This window comes from Mesoplodon bidens, assembly GCF_964165515.1.
Source record: "Mesoplodon bidens genome assembly, chromosome: 12".
Taxonomy (NCBI): domain Eukaryota; kingdom Metazoa; phylum Chordata; class Mammalia; order Artiodactyla; family Ziphiidae; genus Mesoplodon; species Mesoplodon bidens.
This window is the reverse complement of record NC_138168.1, coordinates 13,620,572-13,643,077: the sequence shown is the minus strand read 5'-3', so window position 1 is coordinate 13,643,077 and position 22,506 is coordinate 13,620,572. Positions and strand designations below refer to the sequence as shown.

General features: G+C 45.9%; 1 protein-coding gene across 1 annotated transcript in view; it reads right to left on the bottom strand.

The window, feature by feature from the left end:
- Positions 1 to 22,506, bottom strand: part of B3GAT2 (beta-1,3-glucuronyltransferase 2) — a gene marked incomplete at its 5' end in the record, with an annotated part of 91,995 nt that overhangs the window by 32,312 nt on the left and 37,177 nt on the right. The window contains one exon of the mRNA XM_081250747.1: positions 17,080 to 17,224. Coding sequence (XP_081106873.1) covers positions 17,080 to 17,224 — 145 coding nt within the window. The remainder of the gene's footprint in view (positions 1 to 17,079; positions 17,225 to 22,506) is intronic.

Genomic DNA, 22,506 nt, shown 5'->3' with positions numbered 1-22,506 from the left:
CATCGGATGAATGGATAAAGAAGATGTGGCACATATATACAATGGAATATTCCTCAGCCATAAAAAGAAACAAAACTGAGCTATTTATAATGAGGTGGATAGACCTAGAGTCTGTCATACAGAGTGAAGTAAGTCAGAAAGAGAAAGACAAATACCGTATGCTAACACATATATATGGAATTTAAAAAAAAATGTCATGAAGAACCTAGGGGTAAAACGGGAATAAAGACATAGACCTACTTGAGAATGGACTTGAGGATATGGGGAGGGAGAAGGGTAAGCTGTGACAAAGCGAAAGAGAGGCATGGACATATATACACTACCAAACGTAAGGTAGATAGATAGTGGGAAGCAGCGGCAGAGCACAGGGAGATCAGCTCGGTGCTTTGTGACTGCCTGGAGGGGTGGGATGGGGAGGGTGGGAGGGTGGGAGATGCATGAGGGAAGGGATGTGGGAACAGATGTATATGTATGACTGATTCACTTTGTTATAAAGCAGAAACTAATTTAAAAAACTATATAGCATTGGAAGTCCTAGCCAGAGCAATCAGGCAAGAAAAAGAAAGAAAAGGCATGCAAATTGTAAAGGAAGAAGTAAAACTGTCACTATTTGCAGATGACATGGTATTACATATAGAAAACCCTAAAGACACCACCAAAAAATTGTTAGAATAAACAAATTCAATAAATTGCAGGATACAAAAATCAATACACAGAAATCTGTTGCATTTCTATATACTAATGACAAACTATCAGAAGTAGAAATTAAGAAAACAATCCCATTTACAATTGCATCAAAGAGAATAAAATACCGAGGAAGAAATTTAACAAAGTGGGGTGGGGGGAGGGATAAATTAGGAGTTTGGTATAACATATACACACTACTATATACAAAATAGACAACCAACAAGGACCTACTGTATAGCACAGGGAACTATACTCAATATTTTGTAATAGGCTATAAAGGAAAAGAATCTAATAAAATATAATAGATATATATGTATGTATAATAATCACTTTGCTGTACACCCAAAACTAACACAACATTGTAAGTCGACTATACATCAATTAAAAAAAAAAAGAAACTTAACCAAGAAGGTAAAATATACCCTGAAAACTATAAGACATTGATGAAAGAAATTGAAAACAACACAAATGGAAAGATATTTCATGCTTATGAATTAGAAGAATTAATGTTGTTAAATTTCCATTCTACCCAAAGCAATCTATAGAGCCAGTACAATCCCTATCCAAATTACAAAGGCATTTTTCTCAGAAACAGAACAACAATCCTAAAATTTGTATAAAACCACATGACCCTAAACAGCCAAAACAATCTTGAGAAAGAAGAACAAAGCAGGAGGCATTACACTCCCTGATTTCAAACTATATTACAAAGCTATAGTAATCAAAACAGTATGGTATTGGCATAAAAACAGACACACAGATCAATGAAAAAGATCAGAGAGCACCAAAATAAATCCACACATATATGGTCAATTAATTTACGACAAAGAAGCCAAGAATATACAATGAGAAGAGGACAGTCTCTTCAATAAATGGTGCCGGCAAAATGGACAGCCACAGGCAAAAGAATGAAACTGGACATTCTCTTACATCATACACAAAAATTAACTCAAAATTGATTAAAGATTCAAACGTAAGGCCTGAAACCATAAAACTCCTAGTGATCATAAACATAGGTGGTAAGCTCCTTGACATCAGTCTTGGCAATAATATTTTAGATCTGACACCAAAAGCAAAGGCAACAAAAGAAAAAATAAACAAGTGGGACTACATCAAACTAAGAAGCTTCTGCACAGCAAAAGAGACCATCAGCAAAATGAAAAGGCAAATCATATATCCTATAAAGGGTTAATATCCAAAATATATAAAGAACTGAAAGCAAAAAACAATCTGATTTTTAAAACGAGCAGAGGATCTGAACAGATATTTTTCCAAAGAAGACATACAGATGGCCAACAGGTACATGAATAGGTGTTCAATATCACTAATCATCAGGGAAATGCAAATTGAAACCACAATGAGATACCACTGCACATCTGTTAGAATGTCTATTATCAAAAAGACAAGTATTGATGAGGATGTGGAGAAAAGGGAACCCTTGTGCACTGCTGCTGGGAATGTAAATTGGTGCAGCCAATATGGAAAATGGTATGAAGATTCCTCAAAAATTTTAAAATAGAACTACCATATGATCTAGCAATTCTGCTTCTGGGTACTTATCACGATAAAATGCAAACATTAATTCACAAAGATTCATGCAGCCCAATGTTCATAGCAGCACTATTTACAACAGTTAAGATGTTGTAAGATGTGGTGTACATATATACATATAATGGAATGTCATTCAACCACTACTAAGAAGGAAACTTTCTTTTTGCGACAACACGGATGGACATTGAGGGAATTACACTTAGTGTAACCAGTCTGGGAAAGACAAATACTATATGATCTCATGATTCTCATATACGTAAATTCTAAAAAAAACCCCAAAAAACAAAAAACCCAAAATCAAACTCATAGAAACAGAGAACACATTGGCGGTTCAGAAGTTGGGGGTGGAGGGTAGCTTAATGGGTAAAGGTGGTCAAAAGGTATAAACTTCCGGGCTTCCCTGGTGGGGCAGTGGTTGAGAGTCCGCCTGCCGATGCAGGGGACACGGGTTCGTGCCCCGGTCTGGGAAGATCCCACATGCTGCAGAGCGGCTAGGCCCGTGAGCCATGGCCGCTGAGCCTGCACATCCGGAGCCTGTGCTCCACAATGGGAGAGGCCACAACAGTGAGAGGCCCGTGTACCGCCAAAAAAAAAAAAAAAAAGGTATAAACTTCCAGTTACAAAATGAGCCCTGAGAAAGTAAGGTACAGCATGATGACTATAGTTAATAATACTCTATCATATATTTGAAAGTTGCTAAGAGAGTACCACCTTAATCTTAAAAGTTCTCATCAGAAGAAGAAAATAAATTTGTAACTATGTGTGGTGATGGAAGTTAACTAGACTCATTCTGGTGGTCATTTTGTAATATATATAAATACAAATCATTATGTTGTACACCTGACAATAATAGAATGTCATATGTCAATCATATCTCTATTAAAAAATGGTAAACTGATACTTAAGTACATTTTTCATAATCTTATTCCTTCCAGTCTTAGCATCTGCCAACAATTCAACTGAAAAAACAAATATGTTAACAGTAGTGTTTCAAGAATCATTTTCACTAGACTTAAATCAGATACAGAAAGCAAAAAAAAGGGCTAATAGGAATGTGTCCTTTATCTATTTACTATCATTTCTAAATTGCCGCTGTTTCATGCAAATGTTCAACTACAGATTTTCATGGTTCTAAGAGTGAATGCTTACATACCAGGCTGTGCTCTTTAATGACCATGATAATGATTCTTCCTAATCTCCTGCTTCCTAAGGGGCAGACAGAACCACACTTACTTCCAATTATACTTTAGGGTGATTTTCCTCTAGCACAGAATAGGAATGAAAGAGCATGTCCTGGCCGTTAAATATGTCTGTTAATCTGCTCCAGAATACTGCCTGAAGCTGTATGATTGCTTCAGGGTAAACTGTTTTTTTTTTGTTTTGTCTTTATTACCAACTAGTTTTTAAAACTTCTCAAAATTCTTTTAGCAGCCATTGTTTTTGTGGGGGAAAAATTTTTTATTTCTAAGAAGTGTTCTTTATTTAATCTATAAACAATTCATTTAAATCCCTACTCTGGAAACAATAAACCATAACAGAAAGCTAAATCTTCTGAGGAAACAATCAGGATGCTGAACAAGGATGGAAAACTTGATCCACAGAATAAAAGATAAATTCAGGAGGGTTAATTAACTGAATACTAAAAATATCCACGAATGATTTTCTAGTAGGTTGGTGGCAAAGAACTGAGGCATACTAACATCGAAGGTTCTGTAGAGGGGAAGGTAGTTCTATTGGCTCAACAAAGGACAAACACTGTAGAAGTCCACTTATATGAGAAACATAGAACTGTCCAATTCACAGTGGTAAGAAGGTAGAACAGTGCTTACCAGGGACTTGGAGGAGTGAGTGGGAAGTTACTGTTTAGTGTGTGGACAAAAAAAAAAATACGTCACCGGCCAAATCAGTAAACAACAAATGTTGCAGCCATGAAGCCATCAGCCACTACGGTTGCCCTGACGCATACCCTGACGAAATTCAGGATGGAGAAAGACAGGATACTGGCCCTAGATAGTTAAGATGCATAAATATTAAAGGGAATAATTTCAGTGAGCCCAGACTCTTGCATCTTCCCATACACAGAAAAGCACAAAATTCATTAACTTGCATTGTGTTTTTTGTGATTAGCAGTCATCTTTTTTTTTTTTTTTTTTTTTTTTTTGCGGTACACGGGCCTCTCACTGTTGTGGCCTCTCCTGTTGTGGAGCACAGGCTCCGGATGCACAGGCTCAGCGGCCATGGCTCACAGGCACAGCCGCTCCGTGGCATGTGGGATCTTCCCGGACCGGGGCACAAACCTGCATCCCCTGCATTGGCAGGCGGACTCTCAACCACTGTGCCACCAGGGGAGCCCAGCAGTAATCTTTTGATGTTCGACTACTTTTTTTTTTTCCAGCAAAAATGCCTATAACTCCTGGCTCCTCCGGTACCTCTTCGGGACAGTCCCTCAGAGCCATCTGAGAGGCCAATTCCTGGGCTATAGTCCTCAGTAATGTCCTCAAATAAAATATAACTCTCAACTTTTAGGTTGTGCTTTTTTTTCCATCGACAAATGGGTACAGAGTTTTGGTTTGTGAGGAGAAGTTCTAGAGATGGACAGTGGTGAACACTTCACAACAGTGTGAATGTACTTGATTCCTCTGTATAGTCGAACATGGTTAAAATGGTAAGTTTTATGTATATTTTACCACAATAAAAAATAGATTAAACTTGCATTCCCAGTGAAGGCAGTCTTTATATTGTTAATGCTGCTTTTCAGTTGTTATGATTTTAAAAACTACTCTCTGTGCTCGGGTCTAGACTTGCTTGACCAATGGAAGTGTCTTCTATGGAAATAATTTTATTAAGCATTCTCAAACCTTTCGTAGCATGGTGCTATCCTAGCTCAAACCCCCAGACTGACTCAAGGGGGTGGCACTGAGGCAGGAGATAGATGGGCCCGAGGCTGAGAAGCTGGAGTTTGTCCCCTGTGGACCTATACTCCAAGATGAAGATAACAGGAGGGTAATAGGAGAGGCTGGGCCCTGCCCAGGTAAGAGATAAAAGACCACATATTCCTCATTCTTGAAGTCAGGAGACCTCCCCAACTACACACGTGCAGAAAGGCTCCTTGAAGGTCAAAAGGGAGGTGGTGCCACCCCATAGTAAATGATGTCAACCTACCCATAGGCCTCTTCACTAGAATCCATCTTGGCTAAAAGATGCTCATGCACACATGGGAGGACTGAGATAAACCAAATACAGATTCAGAACCAGGCAAAGCAAGATGATTGGCCAAAGGAAACCCAGAAGAAATGCCCCGTAAAAGTGATTCAAACTGCCATGAGGGTGTGACTCTCTCTGAGTCCGCGCGTGAGTCTACCCACACGTACTGTACTCTTTTTCCTCCTAATAAACAGTTTACCTGTTTCACTAGTTTCCGTCTTTGTGGGAATTCTCTTCTGCAAAGCCGTAGGGCCAGGGCCTTGTCACTGGCCACGGGTCTAGTGGCCAGGATTCAGTGCTCTCACCGCCACAGCCCGAGCTCAATCTCTGATCAGGAACCAAAACCCTGCTTCAAGCTGCTGCAGGCTGAGGCCATCCGAGATCAGCATGGAAGGGATCCAGCCTACAGAATGGACTAGAACGAACCAGAGGAGGGAACATGCAGCTTCTGACCACCTGCACCAGCCGTTCTGGTCTCTGGCTGCACTTTATTTATTTATTTTTTTTTTTCTTTTCTTTTTGCGGTATGCGGGCCTCTCACTGTCGTGGCCTCTCCCGTTGCGGAGCACAGGCTCCGGACGCGCAGGCCCAGCGGCCACGGCTCACGGGCCCAGCCGCTCCGCGGCATATGGGATCCTCCCAGACCGGGGCACGAACCCGTATCCCCTGCATCCGCAGGCGGACTCTCAACCACTGCGCCACCAGGGAGGCCCCTGGCTGCACTTTATAATCCCCTCAAGACTTAAAATAAATATACACACTTCCCAACACCAGGCCTACACCCAGTGGTGATGGTTTAATTGATCAGCGATGGAGCCCAGGTTTCGGTATTTTTTCAAAGCTCCCTAGGTCATTCTGAGATGTAGCCAGGCTGAGAACCACTGAAGGAGACCCTGTTTAGGGAGCTGTCTGGAGTATAGCTCATTATCCTCCCCTTAAAAAAAAAATCACAGGAGGTAAGGGCAATGTGGTCTCAGAGGAACAAGAAGCTTGTAAAACTTGTAATTTTGATAATCCTTAAACTAGAAAGGGAAGACGAGTAAACATTCATGAATTCAGCAGACATTATTCCAGCTACAACGTCAGGGACGGTGCCAGGCCTGGAGAGGCAGGGGGAGACCCGTGCCCCCTCCTCTGGCAGAGGGGGCGTGGCGGCAGGAGTCCTACGCGAGCGCCACCTTGAGGAGGAGCGCCTAAGTGCAGGGCTTGGGGAACACGCGGGATGCGCCTCTATGCTGGAGGGAAAATCGGGAAAAACTTCCCAGAGAAAGTGATGCTGGCGCCATGAACGGGTCTTGAGGGTGACAAGAAGCTAGCCAGGCAAACGTGAGAAGACAGAGACGATCTGTATTCCAGGCTGCGGGGCGGTACCAGCTTAGGGCGAAGCTCGGCGGATTTGAGATAAGGTGGGCTGAGGGCAGAGGGTCTGGGGTGGAGGGAGAACCCAGCTGACTTTACCCTCTGAAGCCAGTCTCAGCAGCAGCCCCAGGTTAGCAGGGCAGAGCAACAGTCCTTAACTCTCATCATTTCCACCAACAGACTGCCTGCCTCTTTAACGGATTCCATGTGAAAATTACATCTATGGATGCTCTCAGGAAGGTCACAGTGGTAGAAAGGATATTCCCGTGCCCGCTGTGACTTGATTAGAAAACGTGAGAATCATCTTGTAAACCTTCCCCTGGAGCCATCGGTATTTGCGCAGAGAACAAGGCTCCCTCTTCGCAGCAGGGGGGTGGGGGTGGAGGGTGGGAACAGGCCACACCCAACACCTTGCAAATCTATCGATACATGCTACAAATGCCTTTTTCTTTCTTTCTTTTTTTTTTTTTTTGGTACGCGGGCCTCTCACTGTTGGGGCCTCTCCCGTTGTGGAGCACAGGCTCCGGACGTGCAGGCTCAGCGGCCATGGCTCACGGGCCCAGCCACTCCACGGTATGTGGGATCCTCCTGGACTGGGGCACGAACCCGTGTCCCCTGCATCGGCAGGCGGACTCTCAACCACTGCGCCACCAGGGAAGCCCTGGCATTTTCTTTTGAAAGCTCAACTGCTTTTTGTTTTAGTTTTTCAGCTGGGGAATTACAAAAATGAGTACATATCTGTTTCTAAATTCTTTAGTGATCTTTCTAGGCTTGTTTTTCTCTCTCTGGGGGATATTTTCTCTAAAGTTAGGGCCAGTGTTTATCTCCACATGCCTCCTGCACGCCGAGCCAATTCGCGGAATGAAAACGAATGCAGGTCCACCAGCCAGGGGAGAAAAGCAGCTCACCGAGAGCCCTGAGCAAGGAGTCCGCATGGTCTTCAGTATCAACCTTCCAGGCGGGTCTGAAACAGACACGCAGGTGCAGATTCAGACCTTCAGGAACAGCAGGAACTTCGCAGGTATCTCTTCTCCTTTCTGCCTCACCATAGCCCTCAGGGCAGCCGGTCTGGTCCCTAATCCACAGGTGAGGAAACCAAGACGTACAGCCTGCTGTGCCCAAGGGGGGCCCCGGAGTCAGCGCCCCGCCCACACAGATGCGACCCCACCATGCGCGGGGCGGTCCCACACCCACGGCGCTGAGCGCATCCTGCTTCCTGGTCACCAGACACCCCGGTCGGCGGGTGTCTACAGTGCTGTGGCCTGTGCTCCGTGTGTGTTGTCTCGTTGTGTGAAGAGCCCCACGGACTGTGACCTGAGGGGTAGAGGACAGCGGCTCAGATCGAGGGTCCAGGCCCTTGGCTGGAAGTGGGTGGGATGGACTCAAAGCCGGGTGGCAGGGCATCTCCGGGCTTGAGTCTGAACCCCGGTTCCACCGTTTAATCACTGTGCAGCCTCGGGCAAGTTACTCGGCCTGTCTGGGCCTCCATTTCCTTATATTTAAATGAGGATAATAATGCGAGCCGCGCGGAGTGAGGGTCCGATAAGCAAGCACCGAGAGTGCCAGCGGACGCCTGCCGCCTGGTGACGGCTCAGTAAACAGTAACTACCGAGTCTGCGGGCTACGCTGCCATCAGGGAAACCTTGTGGTTTTCAGAAGTCTTCGTCCTACAGGAACTAAGTCTTATTCCACTGGGATTTTGAAGGAAGTTACAATCTGCTCTGTTTGAAGTGAGATGGGGCGCCGGCACCCCTATGTCCTCTCCCCCTGCAACCCCTCCCCCTCGTCCAGCCCCAGTACGGCTGCCCTGTCCGCAGCTACCCCAGGAAAGGACCCTGATTACGGGCACACAGATGCCCCTTACCCCGCACGCCCACCTCTACCCGGCACGGTCACGCTGCCTGTGGACAGCACTGAACAAGCTGCCGCAGTCAGCGAATGCCTGCAAGTCTCCAGGATACGCACCTCGCTCTGGGGATGGATGAGAAACGGGCGCCAGGCTTCCGGCTGCCCTAACCTCCGCCACCATTCCTGTGGTTCTGACTGCTGTCAGGACCAGCTGCTGCAGGGAGAGCCACACCGCACTGACCCAGGGGCAGAGTCCCGCCTCGGTCTCCAGATCCTGCACCGAAAGGTACCACGGGACCCACCAAGTCACTCTACTGAGAACATTCAATGACGCGCTAAAAACCGCACACAAGTTACAGATGGCTCCCAAGTGACAAGAAGGTCACTGACTCTCCCCATGTTCTTGCTGATATATTTCGTGCTTATATTCACAGAGCAAGGTCGAACTTTGTCCATTTTGGCTAAGCTCATTTGGCTTTGATCATCACCTGATCTGGGCTGGGCCGACGTTTATTATTGCATCATCTATACCAAGTAAATTAACCCGGGCTAACGTCCTTGTCAACAAGTGCCAGGAGAAAGAAGGCCCTGCACGACGATTCTCTCCGCCAAGCCCCCCGAGAGGGCTTCGGTGGTCCTCCTGCCATCCCTCGGCCCTCATCAGGGGAACAGTCGTCACTTATAATCACTTTTTAAAATAAAAGGTCTGCCTGCTAAGCTGGCAGTGGGGCAGAGACCCTGGGGCAGGGCAGCTCCTCGCCCACGTCAGGCTGGGGCAGGGCACACAGGACCCCAAACTGAGGATGGAGCTGAGGCCGGGACACGGAGGCTTCTGCCGCTGCAGAGGCTGTGGTCAAGAGGCACAGCTGCAGAGGTAGCACCGCTGGGAAAGCACTGTGGGGCACAAGAGCAGAAGCTTCCGGGGGTGAAGGGCCGGCTGGGGGGCTCTCTTGACCCGGGTGCCGGCAAAGCCTCCGTGGAAAGAGGGACCCTGAAGACGAGGACCAGAGGGTGAGCAGGGCTGGGGTGAGGAAAGAAAATTACGGGCAGGGGTGCCGTGTGGGCCCCGAGGTTGGGGGGTAGGGTGTGCGGGAGCCCCGAAGGCCGAGCAGGGCTGGAGGAGGCCTTGGGGCAGGGGGAAGGGGGGAGGGGGAGGGGGAGGGGAGGGCACTGGAGGGCACGGGAGGGGAGGGGAAGGGGAGGGGCAGGGGAGGGGAGAGGGGAGGGGCAGGGGAGGGGCAGGGGAGGGGCAGGGGAGGGGAGGGGCAGGGGAGGGGAGAGGGGAGGGGCAGGGGAGGGGAGGGGGAGGGCAGGGGAGGGGGAGGGGTCGCTTCACCCCACGAGCACAGGAGCAACGCTCTGCACGCCCCAGCCGAGTGGGGGGCAGTGGGGAGCAGTGTGGCCCCAGGAAGCCCGGGCAGGGCTGGGTCTCCTCTGCATCTGCAGGCCTGCAGGACAGCACACGCACAAACTTTAGTCCAGGGATGTGACTTTTTCCCCACTAATATGCAGTTTTCTATTTTCAAACAACTACTCTTCTGGTCGACAGAATATTCTAATGACACAAGAGGACCATATCTCCTGCTCCTAAGTTACAACTCAAAGGTAACACAACGGATCACACCAATTAAATCGACCCCAAATTAAAGGGACTATATCTGCTGTCCCCATACCACTCAAGTGTTAAAAAGACCTAAATTTCTGCTGACTTGTGAGCAGAATCTGAAATGGCTCGTCACAATTTCTAAGTCCCCGACAGCTGTCCCATAAGAGCCGCCCTGGCCTTCTGCTCCCTCACCTCGGCCTCAGCATCCTGCACCTGGACCCCAGCAGCCTCCAGGCCCCCCTCTGCCACGGTCCAGGCCCTACTCAGAACATTCCACAGACTCCCCAAGGCCACAGAGATGAAGGCAGAGGTCTCCACCCTCCCCAGTCAGGCCTCACAGCCCGACCCCAGCTCCCTCTCTTTAGAGCCATGGGTTCGCGGTCCTCCACTCCCACCCCACTGACCCGCCCTGGCCCGCGTGGAAGGCGCCCCTTAGATGTAAACCCAAAGCATCCACCTGCACCTCATCTTGTGCCGGCCACGCACTGTTGCCCCGTTCCCTCTGCTGGGCACGCGCTGGGAGGAGCAGGCCCTGCACCCCCGACGGCCCTCTGCCTAGCAGCCTCCAGGGAACTCAGTGTCTTGTCACTTCTGCTCTGTGGACACCCTGCAGACGTCCGGCCCCCAGCGCGCAACCCTTCACCTTCCTGGGTCTTGTTTCCTCGTCCAACTTGGCCCCTCACGTGGAGGAAGAGGAGATCTGCCCAGGTGAACGCGTCCATCTGAGGTCCTGAGTCCTCCTCGTTTCCTCTCCTTTGGGACTTTCAACACTTACCTCTTTTGCCTCAAAAACGGCACCCCTCAGGCCTCTCACGGATCAAACTGCCCTCCCTCTCTGCTCTGTTGGAAGCCTGACATTGCTCGGACAACCCTGCTGACCTTTCACTCCCCTTGCTGTCGGGCCTTTGTCCTCCCATGTCCCCCGTTCCAGGGAACAGTCTTCCAACCGTCTGGCACTCTCCCCTCTCACCAGCTTGTCCACATCCGAGACACGAGACGCCCAACAGCCGACTTCATGACTCTCCACCCCTTCTCCAGGGACTGTGGTCACCCCTCCCCCCACTCCTTCCTGTTGGGCCCCGCCCCCTTCTGGGGCTCCTCCCCCTGCAGCCCCACTCCCTGGCTGCTCCCAGGATGCACTCCGAGGCCACCCCCGGCCTCCCCGTGAGAGCGCATCCCGCCACCCCTCGTGGGAGCCACTCCATCACCAGGGCTGCAACACGCCATCCACAGGACGCCAAGACCCTTGCTCCGTTCTGTAAGCTGCACATAAGAAATAGTTTTATCACTGATAGTCATGTCTCATCAGCCATGACAAAGTGACCCCAGGACACCCCTTAACTCACCCTTTGCTTTTGAGGGTGAGAGTATGAGTAATGCAGAGACGGAAGCACTCTCCTTTATGACATCAAAACGATCCTTTACTGGGCCTGGTGATAAAGACATGTGTGTGGTTTCCGTGCCAGGTTCTTGGCAAGGAGCTTGTAAAACCCTTAAAACTTCCTGAGTGACAGGGGTGACTCTGCTATGCTAATGAGGTAGCTCGAGGTGGACCCTACATGGCTTCAGGACGGGGGTGGGTACCAGAAGGACCAGCTGTGCGGTTAAAGGGTTGGAGGCTTGCACCATCCCAATCTCTGTGGAGGGACTGAATCCAAGCACGTGGCTCAATCACACCTACAGGATGAAACCCAAATGAAAACTCTGAACGCAAGAATTCGGTGGAGCTTCCTGGGCTCTGAACACATGAATGTGGTGGGAGGGTGATGCATCCTGTTTCCACGTGGAAAAGGCACAGAAGCTCTTCCTTCTCTCCCAGACCTCACCCTGTGTGTTGCTTCACTGGCTGATGCTAATTTGTATCTTTTAAAATAACAAGCTGAAGGCTATCCTGAGTTCTGTGAGTTCTTCTATTAAATGATCAAACCTGAGAGGAAAACATCAAATTTATAGCCCATGGATCAGAAGTGTAGATGGCCTGGGGATGCCCAAAGTGGAGCTGGTGTCTGAAGGAAGGGGACCACACCCTCTAACTTGTGGGGTCTGGGCTAGCTCTGGGTGGTTAGGGCCAGAGCTGAACTGTAGTACACCCGGTTGGATTTTTACCAGAATAAAGTCCCTACAGTGTGCCAGGGACGCAACTGGAAATGGTATGTACTTCACATAGGGAGCATAGTGCCCTGCCTGCCACCCCCCAGAGCTAAGAATATGGTGCATGCAAATGTTGAAAACTCAAAATAAGTATCTCAGCCTTAAGTTCTGAATTTTATCAAATCTACACCTCCAAGTGAGGCTGAAGATTACTTTAAGCTCGGTTCTTCTGAGCAATGGTTCTTATTGACACCTCATTGGAAGCAGCCAAAGTGAGTCTGTCACTTGAAAGCAACTCCCTAAAAACTAAAACTAAAAACTTTGTGTGCACTGCCTTGCTTTCAGGCACTGAGAACTAGCCAGTGGCCAGATGCCTGGGGTGTTGGAATTAAAGCCTGAGGCACAGGCTAGTGTAGACAGTCCCAGGGCTCACTGGATTGGCAGAGTGGGGTGGCCACTGACCAACTGCTGAAGCCAACCGCACACCACAGCCAGGGCAAGGGCTGCCTCCATTGCGGTCTTTCTATCCTGTGGGTGAGTATCTTAGTTCTTGCTTCAATAGGAATCATTAGAATTTTAAAAATTATGTCTCTATGCAAGAGGGATAATCATGACTTCTGCCACTACCACTGTGCATACAAGAAAACTTCAGGACCAGGTTTTCTCATCTCAGAGCAAAACTCACATCTGTGGTGTTCAGTGTGGCAAAATAAAGACAGACACGGAGTCAAACTCCACAAAAGACATGAAACATTCCAGTTCCGATGCCTGATATGCAAATAAGCTTCTGGTGGAGGCTAGGCTGTGGCTTCACAGAAATACAAACAGGACAGACCCCAAGGGGCTTCTGCTGAATGTATGTTCAACCCCTCAAAGCAAGACAGCTGTGGAAATGCTATGCGTGGGCTCTTTAAGTTCATGTTTCTTTTTTTTTTAAAGGAATATGTATGATTTTATTTATCTTTTTGTTTTAGAAATATTTTCTTTTCTTTTCTTTTTTGCGGTACGTGGGTCTCTCACTGTTGTGGCCTCTCCCGTTGCGGAGCACAGGCTCCAGACGCGCAGCCTCACGGCCATGGCTCACGGGCCCAGCCACTCCGCAGCACCTGGGATCTTCCCAGACCGGGGCACGAACCCGTGTCCCCTGCATTGGCAGGCGGACTCTCAACCACTGCGCCACCAGGGAAGCCCTATCCTAATTTTTAAAATTCTTTTTCCTTTTCTCTATTCAGCTCGGTTGATTTCCACTACTCTGTCTTCCAGATCACTGACCTGTTCTTCTATATCATCTAACCTACTGTTGATTCCTCCTAGTGTATTTTTTTTTTTTTTTTTTTTTTTTGCTGTACGCGGGCCTCTCACTGCTGTGGCCTCTCCCGTTGCGGAGCACAGGCTCCGGACACACAGGCTCCGCGGCCATGGCTCGCGGGCCCAGCCGCTCCGCGGCATGTGGGATCTTCCGGGATAGGGGCACGAACCCGTGTCCCCTGCATCGGCAGGCGGACTCTCAACCACTGCGCCACCAGGGAAGCCCCATCCTAGTGTATTTTTTATTTCAGTTATGTATTCTTAAATTCTGTTTCATTCTTATTTATATTTTCTAGCTCCTTGTTGAAATTCTCACCATGTTCATTCATTCTTCTCCTAAGTTTGGTGAGCATGTTTATAATTATCACCTTGAACTTTTTATCAGGTAAATTGCTTATCTCCACTTTGTTTAGTTCTTTTTCTGAGGTTATCTTGTTCCTTCATTTGGAACATATTCCTCTGTCTCCTCATTTTGCCCAATTTTGTTTGCTTCTATGTGTGACGTGGGTCAATTACATTTCCCAATCTTGGGGAAGTGGCCTCATGCAGAAGATGTCCTATGAATCCCAGCAGCCCCTTCCCCTCTCATCTCCAGAGCTTCATGCTTTAGGGGTGCCCCCTCTGTGGGCTGCATGCATCCTTCTGCTGTGGCTGGGCTGGCTACTGTGGGTGTGATGGTAGCAGGCCTGGGCCCTGGCCTGGTTGGCTGCGAGGCCGTTCCTCTTGCAGGGATGTGGGCCTACTGGAGGGCAGGGTAGCATTCTCACATGGTTGGCTTCACATTCTGTGTGGGCCTCCAGGCTGGTGCTTGCCAGCTGGAGGGCAGAGCTAGGTCCCCATGAGGCTGTCAATTTCATGTTTTTTAATCAGTTTGTGGCAGTCCAAGCGGGACTCCAATGCAGTCCCCTCACTCAACCATCAGAACCACTTTTAAAGCAGTGATCCTTAGGCTTTCCTGGGTACAGCAGGGAGTGGGCTTCCAGCTTTCTACTCTCTAGAGATTGTGAGTGTATGTGTGTCTGTGTGTGTCTCTTGAAAATGAGGTGGGAAGTACCGTTTGTACATGAACATCCAAAAGTCCTGTTCTCTCTTCCCACTAAGAATAAATGAATCATATGGAATCTAAACAAAGCTGTAGAATTTCAAGTTTTAGAATGAGAACAAACTACTCAAAGTCAGATCTTTATCTTATCAACCAAATCCCTCTCACTTAAAGGTTTCCAAAAATATCAATAATTTACTGAAAACTAATTTGGAAAGCAAATTCACATGTAAAGAAAATAATTTAGTGTTTCAAAAGTTGTTTTCTTTGAGACAGAAATTTTATTCCTATGTTAAAATAAGGATAATTTATAAAAATAAGCAAATCATTCATATTTTACAATAGGTCTTATATTATGCTTTGAAAATATATTAAAGTGCTTTAAAAAATCCAAACATCCGTCATGTCATGGAGAAGTTTCCCAGAGATTCTGGCAGCGAAAGAATATGAAATATCTTGTCACCAGTCAGGCCTAATTCACAAAACCCATGTGCCTTTCTTGAATTTTAGATATATCTATTTGGATCCAAATTCTGGGGAGAACAATGCAAAATACTCGATGGGTTTACTGGATACTTGATCATCTACATAAAGTTCTTACAGCAAAATCCAGGAAGACGTATCTATGTTACCCTCACCTTGAAGTTAGCTTGAAGGGTGATGGGCAGAGATCCCATGTGGGAGACTTGAACTCCTGGGGACCATAAGGACCAAACATCTGCCAGCTGGCTGCGTTAGCAGTCACACCCTCACTTAGAATCCATGGGCCTGGACTCGTCTTTGAGCTTCCCAAGATGGGAAGCCAGGGAAAGGACGACTTCATTCGCAAAGACCTCAGTGGTCATTCACGCTACTGCCGCATTCTACACGAGGAAACTAAGTCCCAGAGAAGCACAAGAGTTTGCCTACTGTTCCTCAAGACTTCTGCTCAAACTTAACGCTTCTGAGCAGCAAAAAACTTGATTTTCAAGACAAGTTATGGCCGGCCTTATAGTTTCAGACTTGATTGAGGCGACACCCCTTTTGAGAATCCTCATCACCTTCCAAATACAGCTGGCCTGCCTGTCTGTCTGCCTTCAGGAAGGTTCTTTGGTTGAGATGCAAGCTCAGCTCTGCAGCTGCAAGAACTGGGGATCGAGGAATAAGACTTGGGTTGGAAGAGGGACAGAGAGGTCAGGACGCAGGGAGGGGGCCTGGGAGGGGGGAGGGGTCAGGGAAGGGTCAGAGATCTGGACCATCCTTGGGTCAGAGACCATGACACACAATCCCACAAAGCTGGCCCTCAGGAAACGCTGTTAAATGTTGAGTTAAAACACCCTGGTTTGTCTTCTCCCACAAAGCAGAGCAGCAGGCTGGCCATCCCCAACGCCTTTCCACAGCAGCTTTTACTCCCAGCGCTCTTCATAACCTCGCTCCCTCAAATTTATAGTATTGTCAGAATAAAAGTCATGAAGCCAGTCAGAACACAGCCTCCATCCCAAAACAATTCTGAGGAGTGATTCTGACTACAGCTGGGAAATAGCACACAAAAAGATCCGCCAAGCACAGACTGACAGACAGACAGAGCTCTGTTTCGGCACTGAGATGGATTTGGAAGCTTCTCTGCCTTCATCTTCTAGGTTACAGACATCAGTGATTTTAGCCATTTGTTTTCTCCTTTGCCTCCAAAGCCTCATGTTTCAAACTGCATCGTTCCACAGTTATCACAGGCATCATTTTATATAACCCCCAGAGAATGAGTCACTTTATGATAAAGCAGCACTTTAGAATTTGTGGTCTACAGTAGGTTTTATTCAATTTAGTTGGTTGGTCAGAGAGTAAAAACTGTGAAAGACAGCTATACTCAACATTAATATCTGTTTGAAAAACCAGTGATCCAATTTTATATTTTCACTCTTAAATATATCAATAAGCGCTAAATGTATCAATCAATAAGCATCAAAATGATTAGCTTGCCTATACCATACCACTGTTACATTTATCAGTACACATGTGATATATTACAACCAGTCGGACTTGTAGAGCGAGGCATGGACAGGTACAGGCTGTAGACCCCTGTAAGGCCGGGGCCAGGTCTGTTTCTCACTGCCCAGCTCCCCGCCGCCCAGCCCAGCACCTGGATGAAGGGATGGCTGCGTGGACAGGTGACAAATGGAATGGAATGAGTGTTTCCTAATCACGCCCCAAATCAATTTCTCCTTGAATCACCCAACCAGCCTTCTTTGAAGGTTTAAACAGTTCATGTGCTGAACATAACATAATGTAGGGTTTAAGCAAAGCGGTCTTTCAAAGCGTCCTGCCTGCAGTACAGTTACACACGGGGGGTGGGGGGGGGCGGTGGGAACAACTCGGCAGAAGCAAACCCCACGATCCATGCGCTCACCTGCCATATCGACGGCAAAGGTCCTGTCTGCTCTCCAGCCGGTGTACCAGCCGACGACCTTCCCGTTTTCCACCAATGGACGTTCATAGCGCCGCCCACCAACCAGGCCCACTGGCCACACAGAGACCTTGCGTGTTGTTCGCATCTACAAAAGGGGAAAGAGATGTAGTTGAAGCTTCCTTAGGGGAAGGAACCTGAACGAGGAGAGGAATGTGAGCCACAGAAAAAACGGGGGCGGGGGCGGGGTGGAGATTTCCGAAGGGTGAAGGTTTCCAAGCAGAACCAGAACCCTCCTGCTGGCAGACTGTTCCCCGGTTCCCTGACGTGTGGCTGCCTGGTGCCACTGCCCTGTGCTATCACGGACTCAGCCAGGGGCTCAGGGCTGAGAAATAAAGTGGGTCCATGTCTGAACATCGCTCATCGGAGGCTGAGCTGTGACCATCAAATACTGTCTATCTGTCTCAAAGCTGGATCTTCAACTACGCTTGGCCCCTCCGCAAGTGCAAGTTCCCGAGTGCCCCTTAGGCAACCTTATTACTCAGCAACAGCAGCAGCTCCTCTCAGAGGAGCCACAGGGGTTGCCTGTCTCTGATTTCTTTTTTACTGTTACATACACAGAGAGCTCTTGTCTGGGGACATTCATAACGGGATCCAGATACAGAACAGACACCAGGCACCCTCTGGACTGACAGAAAGAAAAATGCCCCCTAAATTCGCATGCCTTTCAAAGGCGATCGGGCCAAATTTGAGAGGAAAGGCCCACACGGGCTGCTGGAATCTCTGGTCCTCTCCAGGTACATGCTCTTAAAGACAGCCCTCAACCGGAAGTTATCTCCTGTATTTCTTTAAGGGGAAAGACATGTTGATACACAACATTGTAAAGCAACTATACTCCAATACAAATTAAAAAAACAAAAAAGCAAAAACAAACAAAGACACGTTGATAACAAAGCTGGCCTCTAGCAGGTAGCACTTTGGGGGAAAACCATCACTGTCACCACCACCTCCTTCTGGGACACGTGCTGGGGCCAAGTCAGCCCATGTGGCACCTTTCTGCAAACTAGAAAGAGCTGCCCCTTTCTCAGGTGGACACACCCATGCCAGGGCCCCTGGCTTGGCCATCAAAGCACAGGCTGGATTTCAGCAGTGCCTACTCTCCCAGCTGGGTGTGCCACACCGCTGCACCAGGCGGACCCGTTGTTGGGATTGTTATAATTTCAACACCAATGCTTGACCTTTTATTTGCTATAGAACTGGGTCATGGTTGGTTAACCAATGATTAAAATAAAGATTATCAATCAAGGAATTATTTAATGAAAGGAAGAAAAATTATATTCTTGGCAAAGATTTTCAAGTACAATTCAAATTAAGTTATACTACTGTATTAATGAAAATATAACTCAAAGCTCCCATTTAGCAAATATCCCAACTTTACTTATTTATTAATATCCCACTTCACTCCAAAGAGCAGATTTTAGAGCATGAAGCAATCCAGGTAATGAAGATCCCATTCTATTGGTCTTCCACAAATCTGAAATGACTTTTTTATAGTCTATCACTTTTTCAGTAAATTAATCACTATTGCCTTGTGCTAGCTCATACTAACTTAAATTGTTTTTAAAAAGTGCTACTGAAAAAAAAAAGAGTGCTACTGAGGTATAACTGACTACAGAAAAGAATTAACAGTCCTGAGACTATGATTTTCAGAAAGGCCTGCTTATAAGCTGGCCCTTGGCTGGCACCTGGGAATCTGGCTTTTGAAGCAGTTCCTACGTTGATAAGGTTGTTTTGCCCCCCTGGGCCACTGAACACATTTTCTTTTCGGGCATCTGAAATACTGGTGGGCAGAGGTGCCTATGTGACCAGCCCCCAGTAAAAACCCTGAACCTGAAATGGGTTTCAGTGGGCATAATCACTGTACCTCCATAGTTACAGCTTTGCTGCTGGAGGGAAGGTGTGCTCTGTGGTCCCTCATGGGAGGCAGAGGACACAGGAAGTGGCACACGGATTCCTCCAGACCCTTCCTCACGTCTTTCCCTCACTGATGTGCCTACGGATCCTTACTGCATCCCAGTGACACATCTTTTCCATAAGTACAATACATGCTAGGTGCTAGGGGTCCCAGTAAATCACCAAGCATGTGGGCAGTCTTAGGGACCCCTGAAAGGATAAAATGCATGTTTTTAAACGTAAAATTTAATACACTTTGACCTATGTAAATGGCCATGAACACATGGCCAAAATGAAGATAATAAACATAGCCATCACCCCCAAGTTTCCTTGTGCTGTTTTTAAAGCCATCCCTCTTACACTCTCCACATCTCCTAACCCCAGGCAACCGCTGATCTCCACAGAATTTTATATGAATGGAATCATATAGTATATACTGGTTTTTTTTTAATTGGGCTTCTTTCACTTAGAATAATGATATGGAGATTCAGCCAGGCTACAATGTATATCAACAGTTCATTCCTTCACATTGCTGAGTAGTATTCTACTGTATGGATGTATGGGTGTGCCACAGTTTTGTTTTGTTTTTTTAAATCCATTTACCTGTTGATGGACTTTTGGGTTTTTTCAAGCCTCTGGATATTACAGACGAAGCTGTTTTGAACATCGGTGTATGAGTCTATGCAGACTTGATTATTTTTGGATAAATACCTAAGTGGAATGCCTAGATCACATGGTATGTGTACATTTAACTTTTTAAGAAACTGCCAAATTATTTTCCAAAGTGGTTGTACCACCGCCAGCAGTGTGTGAGAATTCCAATCACTCCACATCCTCACCAAGACTTGGTGTGGTTGGTGTTTCATTTTAGCCATTCTAATAGGTATTAGTAGTATGTCACTGTGGTTTTAATTTGCATTTTTCTAATGACTGATTATGTTGCGTATTTTTTCATGTGCTTATAAGCCATATGGCATTGCTTCTTTGGTGAAGTATTTGTTCCAATCTTTTGCCTACTTTTAAAATTAATTCTTTCATATTGTGTTTTGAGAGGTATTTATATAGTCTGCATACAAATTCTTTTCTCAGATATGAGACATAAATATTTTCTCCTTGTCTGTGGCTCACTTCTTCTTTTCTTTCTTTTCTTAATTGGGGTATAGTTACTTTACAATATTGTGTTAAGTTCTGCTGTACAACCAAGTGAATCAGCTATATGTATATCTATATCTCCTCCCTCTTGGGAGATATGGCTCATCTTTGGAAGGACAGACAGTTTTAATGTTGATGAAGTCCAGTGCATCCATTTGTTCTTCATGAAAAATGCTGTTGGTGTCATATCTGAGATATGGTTGCCTAACCCACACTCTTCTCCTCCTTGCTAGAAGTTATTATGGATTTAGGTCTTATATTTAATTATGATCTATTTTGAGTTAATTCTGTGTATGTGATGTGAGGGACTGAAATTCTTCTTTTTCTTTTTTTGCGTGTGGATATCCAATTGTTCCAACTGTATCTAATTGTCCCAAAACTACAGAACAGCCTTTGTACTCTTGTCAAAACCACTGGCCAGACCTAGAGACACATACAGACTGAAAGTAAGAGGATTGAAAAAGATATTCCATGCAAATGGAAACCAAAAGAAAGCTGGAGTAGCAATTCTCATATCAGGCAAAATAGACTTTAAAATAAAGACTATCAGAAGAGACAGCAGGAGAAGGAGCAAGATAAAAACCCACCAGACCTAACAAAAGAAGAGGAAATAGGCAGTCTACCTGAAAAAGAATTCAGAATAATGATAGTAAAGATGATACAAAATCGTGGAAATAGACAAAATGCAAGAAACAGTTAACAAGGACCTAAAAGAACTAAAGATGAATCAAGCAATGATTAGAAACACAATAAATGAAATTAAAAATACTCTACATGGGATCAATAGCAGAATAATTGAGGCAGAAGAACGGATAAGTGACGTGGAAGATAAAATAGTGGAAATAACTACTGCAGAGCAGAAGAAAGAAAAAAAATGAAAAGAACTGAGGACAGTCTCAGAGACCTCTGAAACAACATTAAATGCAACAACATTCGATTTATAGGGGTTCCAAAAGAAGAAGAGAAAAAGAAAGGGACTGAAAAAATATTCGAAGAGATTATAGTTGAAAACTTCCCTATTATGGGAAAGGAAATAGTTAATCAAGTCTAGGAGGCACAAAGAGTCCCATACAGGATAAATCCAAGGAGAAATACGGCAAAACACGTATTAATCAAACTGTCAAAATTAAATACAAACAAAATATATTAAAAGCAGCAAGGGAAAACCAACAAATAACACACATGGGAATCCCCATAAGGTTAACAGCTGATCATTCAGCAGAAACTCTACAAGCCAGAAGGGACTGGCAGGACATATTTAAAGTGATGAAGGAGAAAAACCTGCAACCAAGATTACTCTACCCAGCAAAGATCTCATTCAGATTTGATGGAGAAATTAAAATGTTTACAGACAAGAAAAAGCTGAGAGAGATCAGCACCACCAAACCAGCTTTACAACAAATGCTAAAGGAAATTCTCTAGGCAAGAAACACAACAGAAGGAAAAGACGTACAATAACAAACCCCAAATTAAGAAAATGGGAATAGGAACATACATATCGATAATTACCTTAAAAGTAAATGGACTAAATGCTCCCACCAAAAGACACAGATTGGCTGAATAGATACCAAAACAAGACCCATATATATTCTGTCTACAAGAGACACACTTCAGACCTAGAGACACATAAAGGCTGAAAGTAAGGGGATGGAAAAAGATATTCCATGCAAATGGAAACCAAAAGAAAGCTGGAGTAGCAATGCTCATATCAGACAAAATAGACTTTAAAATAAAGATTACTGGAAGACACAAAGAAGGACACTACATAATGATCAAGGGATTGATCCAAGAAGAAGATATAACAATTGTAAATATTTATGCACCCAACATAGGAGCAATTTAATAACTAAGGCAAATCCTTACAGCCATAAAAGGGGAAATCGACAGTAATACATTCATAGTAGGGGACTTTAACACCCCACCTTCACCAATGGACAGATCATCCAAAATGAAAATAAATAAGGAAACACAAGTTTTAAATGACACATTAAACAAGATGGACTTAATTGATATTTATAGGACATTCCATCCAAAACCAACACAATACACATTTTTCTCAAGTGCTCATGGAACATTCTCCAGGATAGATCATATTTGGGTCACAAATCAAGCCTTGGTAAATTTAAGAAAACTGAAATTGTATCAAGTATCTCTTCCGACCACAGCGCTATGAGACTAGATATCAATTACAGGAAAACGTCTGTAAAAAATAAAAACACATGGAGGCTAAACAATACATTACTTAATAACGAAGTGATCACTGAAGAAATCAAAGAGGAAATTTTAAAAAACCTAGACACAAATGACAACGGAGACACGACGACC